At 40.9% G+C, this 6000-nt stretch overlaps 1 protein-coding gene across 1 annotated transcript in view; it reads left to right on the forward strand.

The window, feature by feature from the left end:
• LOC137504551 (vomeronasal type-2 receptor 26-like) overlaps positions 1-6000 on the forward strand; it is a 67960-nt gene extending 61960 nt beyond the window's left edge. Inside the window, exon 4 of the mRNA XM_068233132.1 lies at positions 5084-6000. Coding sequence (XP_068089233.1) covers positions 5084-6000 — 917 coding nt within the window. The remainder of the gene's footprint in view (positions 1-5083) is intronic.

Here is a 6000-nt window from a genome sequence, read left to right on the forward strand (position 1 = left end):
AATGAGCGGCCTTCCTTGTTTCGCTTTCCTCGTCGCCATGGCGACGAGCGGAGTGACGTCATGGACGTCAGCCGACGTCCTGACGTCTGCCGCCTCCTATCCAGCCCTTAGCGCTGGCCGGAACTGTTTGTTCCGGCTGCGCTGGGCTCGGGCGGCTGGTGGGACCCTCTTTCGCCGCTGCACGCGGCGGATCGCCGCGCTGCGGCGGCAATCAGGTAGCACACGCGGCTGGCAAAGTGCCGGCTGCGTGTGCTGCTTTTTATTTGATTGAAATCGGCCCAGCGGGGCCTGAGAAATCCTCCTGCGCAGGTTACCCCGAGCTGAGCTCGGGATAACAGGCAAGTTAAATATCTATGTAAAGATGAAATATTTCTCTCTATTTTCTTTTATAAGCTTGTAAATAGTGATGGATGCAACACGGAAAAAAATGCTCTTTTATTTCCAAATAAAATATTGTCGCGATACATTGTGATAGGGACATAATTTAAATGTTGAAATAACCGTGACAAATGGGAAAATACAATACGTGGGTTTTAATTATGGAGGCATGTATTATTTTAAAACTATAATGGCCAAAAACTGACAAATAATGAATTTTTTCATTTTTTTTCTTATTCTTACTGTTAAAATGCATTTACAGTAAGGTAGCTCTTAGCAAAATGTACCCACCAAAGAAAGCCTAATTGGTGGTGGAAAAAACAAGATACAGATCAGTTCATTGTGATAAGTAGTGATAAAGTTATGGGCTAATGAATGGGAGGTGCACATTGCTCGAATGTATAAAGTGAAAACGACTGAGAGCTTAAGTGGTTAAAAAAACAATGCTCAAGTGGGTTCCAGGCCTAAAGGTGATGCAGTCAGCTTACAACTTGATCTGCTGACTGTGAACTATTGTTTCTTATACCAAACTGGTCCCTGCAATCTGCCTAAACCCCAGAGACTGCACCGTTTGAACTGGTTCTCTTACAGGTGTCACACGGGAAACATCTCACGATGAGTTCAAACAAAACTCTCTCAATACCTTTGCGGCCTTATTGTTGTGAAACCTGCTGATGCCATTGGTTACAGCCCTATTTCTAAGCTTCTGTATGACCCATTGACCACAGCTCTTTGCTTTCTGTCCCGGGATGGTTCGCAATGCCCATTTCTGATTCCGCAGAAATTCCCATTTCCACCAATGCTAATTTGCTATTTCTGATTTTCTGTTTCTCCGATTTCCATTTTTCAGATTTTATGTTTTCCTGATTTTCCAATTTCCGAGGAGTATTTTATTTGTCATTTTTTTGCATCAGAGAATGCAAAAAAAATGTGGAAATTGGAAAAAGGGAGTCTTGAGATTGGTCTAAAATTATTTGGGAAGTACGGTTTTTGTGTGAAAATTTTGCACTCTCTGATTGGACCATTGCTTCCGAGCCCTGTGATTGGGGTGAAATTACCAAGTTACGGTAAAACGGATTTCCACGGGATTCTGATTTCTGATCAGAAATGCCAAAGAATCCAAATGAATGCCCCGACTTCTGTCCATTAGCCAGTTCCCTATCCATGCACACAGACTCTTCCCCAGACCTTGCATCCTCAACTTCTGCATCAGACTGTTGTGGGGAACAGTATCGAAGGCCAAGCATATCACACCTACTGCATTCTTGATATCCACACTAGCATTCAGTAGGTATCAATTATCAACGAAACAGACACCAACCAAGGATAAATTACACTAAGAACAGATTAGTAGGTAGTCAGAATCAATGAGGTTGATTCAGTAAGCTGCACTCTAAAGCATCGCCACTTATATTTAGCAGTGTGAGTTAAAAATCCTGTGTGGGTTAGCTATGCGCTGTAGTGCTGCGTAGCATGCATTGCTAACTTAAGCGCGTTCCTTTAAATGTACTATCTGCTCCTTTAATCACTTAAGCTTATCTGGACGGACGAGTATTTTTGTCCAGATAGCCGCAGTTAAGGGCAAACTGGATGATTATTCTCATCCAGTTTGCAAACAGCGGTACCTCCGGGGTGCCCTTTTCTGTGTCAGCGATTGGGGAAGAGAAAAAAAGCTTCTATGAACCAGTCGCAATGCCTGTGAAGAATGGACATGTCCCCGACCCTGTCCATTCATAAGAATATTACGTGTTTAGTTTTACTTCATTAACGTTAAAACACAGCCTTTTAAACCAATGAGTGTTTGTTGCCATCTAGTGGCGAAAAGTAAAATTACCCTGCACATATTTAGATTTAGAGAGTATTAAAAAAAAAAAAAGAACAGTAAATACCCTCATGACATTCATATTGCAAAAAGATAAGTCTCTAAGGTAACTATTTATGAATTTTTTTTTATTTTAACACAGTGTCACGACCATTTGAAAATGACAAAACTGATGTTCATTTTAAAAGGTGGCTTTAATGTACATCAGTTTTGTCATTTTCAAATGGTCAATAGGTTTTGAGCTATAATTATTTTATGTGCGCTTTATAATATAAAGTGAGAGTCTTCGTTCCCCTTATGATGCTACATATACTGTATATGGTGTACATCATATTTGTGTTTATTGCCTCTTGGTTGTCCTCTGTTAGCCTCCCTTGTTAGTGTATACTGTATGGTAACTAATGGTCTGTGGGAATGTACATATGCAGCCAAGACGTCATGCAGTCAAATGGGGAGGTGTCCTCCCATTGGCCGCTCTGCCGACACTCCCTCTGTTTACATCTTACAGTGCAGAGCGGCGATTCTCGCCGCCTGCGTCTGTTGTTGCTAGGGAGACGCGGCGGGCGGGGCTTCGCTGCGCGTCACACAGACAAGTTCCCCATCAGGTCCGCCGGAGCGGTGGCCTGGTGGGAGGTACTGCTGTGATGACCTGGCTGATGAGGGTGTGCTGGTGGGGGCGGCTCGTGGAGAGGTAAGAGAGGTGGGAAGTTCAGTTTGAATGCTCCGATAGCATATAATCTTTGTCAGTTCCCCATCAGGTCCGCATGAGGCGGAGCTGATATGATTGGCTAGATGTTAGTCATAATCATATGATTGGTTACTTGTGGCTTTTGCTGGAGTATAAATAGCGATATGTGGTTAGTACTTGTTTGAGCATTGACAGCACAGCTTGATAAAGGGGTGGTTGCCCTGAAACGTTGCTCTGACTGCTGTAATGTACTATGCATGAAAATAAAAGAGCATGAATATATGGATGGTGCTGGTCATCTTTTCTGCACTTAGATTGGCCAAATAGGCTGCCTGTGGTGTGCCTAGCGTGCACACAGGAAACTCGAGCTGCTCAATTTAAAGAGACACTGAAGCGAAAAAAAAATGATGATATTATGATTTGTATGTGTAGCACAGCTAAGAAATAAAACATTAAGATCAGATACATCAGTGTAATTGTTTCCAGTACAGGAAGAGTTGAGAAACTCCAGTTGTTATCTCTATGCAAACAAGCCATTAAGCTCTCCGACTAAGTTAGTCGTGGAGAGGGCTGTAATCTGACTTTTATTATCTCAACTGTAAGTGAACTGTTTACTTTTTCTCTGCCAGAGGAGAGGTCATTACTTCACAGACTGCTCTGAAAGACTCATTTTGAATGCTGAGTGTTGTGTAATCTGCACATATTATAGAATGATGCAATGTTACAAAAACACTATATACCTGAAAATAAAAGTATGAGAATATTTTCTTTGCTGCTAATCTTCCAGTAATTATTCATAGTACACAACCAATTCATTAGATTATATTTTTTTTTCGCTTCAGTGTCTCTTTAAGATGTGCTGCTTTAGCAGCACGGCTTAGGGAATCAACCTCAATAAATCTCATTTTAAAAACAACTTTTATTTTCATACTAGAAAAAAACACTAACTGTAAGAACAAGATGATGAAGCCAGTTAATTTGGGCCCAGTGAATATAGAGCTAAAAGAAAAAGCTCCCTGCATTTGGACTATAAGATGCAGTGACTTTCCCCTCTACTTTTGGGGGAGAAAAAGTGAGTCCTATAGCCCGAAAATACATGATATATATTTTTGTATTTATTTTAAAAAAATGTCCATGTCTAAGAGGTACATTTGCAGATACAATAATAAAATAGCTTTTGTAAAGTACTTTTTTTCACATTGGACTCAAAGCACATAGATATGTCTCAGATCAATACAGGGTTGCAGGCTGGACTGTGCTACCAAAAAAAAATCACAAATGCCAGACTAAACAGATGGGTTTTCAGGTTGGACTTAAAGAGACACTGAAGCGAAAAAAAAATATGATATAATGAATTGGTTGTGTACTATGAATAATTACTAGAAGATTAGCAGCAAAGAAAATATTCTCATACTTTTATTTTCAGGTATATAGTGTTTTTTGTAATATTGCATCATTCTATAATATGTGCAGATTACACAACACTCAGCATTCAAAATGAGCCTTTCAGAGCAGTCTGTGAAGTAATGAACTCTCCTCTAGCAGAGGAAAAGTAAATAGTCCAGGAACAGTTGAGATAATAAAAGTCAGATAACAGCCCTCTCCAGGACTAACTTAGTCGGAGAGCTTAATGGCTTGTATGCATAGAGATAACAACTGGAGTTTCTCAACTCTTCCTGTACTGGAAACAATTACACTGATGTATCTGATCTTAATGTTTTATTTCTTAGCTGTGCTACACATACAAATCATAATATCATCATTTTTTTTTTCGCTTCAGTGTCTCTTTAAATGCTTCCAGGGATAGAGATGTCCTGATTGGGTGTTGTAGGGAGTTCCAAAGTGTAGAGGGCAGCATGACAGAAGGCTGTCTTCAAAGGTTTTGAGATAGACTCTGGGGGTGACCAAGTTATTATATCAATAAGACAATCTTAAACAGAATTTGTCCATTTTATTGGTAGCCACTGGAGTGAACGAAGGCTTGGTGTTATGTGGCAATGGCGGGGCTGGCTAGTTAACAGATACAGTATAGGGCAAGAAACCGCAACTTTATCTAAGTGTGGTTCCTATTAAGCTGGAAATCTATAAGCTCCTCCTTGGTTTATTAACTTTATCATTTAAAACCTTTACCTTGCAATTCAGTAACTTTTTATCAGTACTAAACTATTTTTTTGTTTCATTTGTTCCCTTTGTAGATATGGAGAGATGCTTGAAATGTCCTGATGATGAATGGTCCAATGAGAGAAGAGATAGCTGCATTCCGAAATGCACAGAGTTCCTCTCTTATGAAGATACGCTGGGGTTATGCCTTGTTGTGGTTGCTGCATTGTTTTACTTTGCCACCACTGTTGTATTTGGTATATTTATTAAATACAAAGGCACGGCTATTGTAAAAGCCAATAACCAGAACCTCAGCTTCATTCTTCTCCTCTCGCTGAGCTTATCCTTTCTGTTTCCTCTGTTGTTCATTGGACGTCCTACAAAGATGTCCTGCCTCCTCCGACAAGCGACCTTTGGCATTGTTTTTACCATCTCTGTTTCTTCTGTCTTGGCTAAAACAGTCACTGTTATTTTGGCCTTCAGAGCTACAAAACAAAACTGGACACTAAGGAGATGGCTGGGGAGACATCTCTCTATTTCTCTTCTAATTATCTGCTCATCTGTGCAAGTTGTGATCTGTGTCTTCTGGTTGACCTTCTCTCCACCTTTCCCAGAACATAACACCCAGGTGGAGGTGGCGAAGATAATACTGCAGTGTAATGAGGGCTCCACCACTGCTTTCTACATTGTGATTGGCTACATGGGATATCTGGCTTTGTTGAGCTATTTTATAGCATTTTTAGCCAGGAAACTTCCAGACACCTTCAATGAAGCTCAGTACATCACCTTCAGCATGCTGGTCTTCTGCAGTGTTTGGATCTCCTTCATCCCAGCCTACCTCAGCACCAAAGGGAAGTACATGGTGGCCGTTGAGGTCTTCTCCATCTTGGCCTCCAGTGCTGGACTCCTGGGCTGTATCTTCATCCCCAAATGTTACATCATTCTCCTGAGACCAGAAATGAACATCAGGTCTAAATTAGTCACTGAGCGAAAACTGAAGCAACCAACTTAG

Source organism: Hyperolius riggenbachi, chromosome 4 (genome assembly GCF_040937935.1).
Source record: "Hyperolius riggenbachi isolate aHypRig1 chromosome 4, aHypRig1.pri, whole genome shotgun sequence".
In the NCBI taxonomy this organism is placed as follows: Eukaryota; Metazoa; Chordata; class Amphibia; order Anura; family Hyperoliidae; genus Hyperolius; species Hyperolius riggenbachi.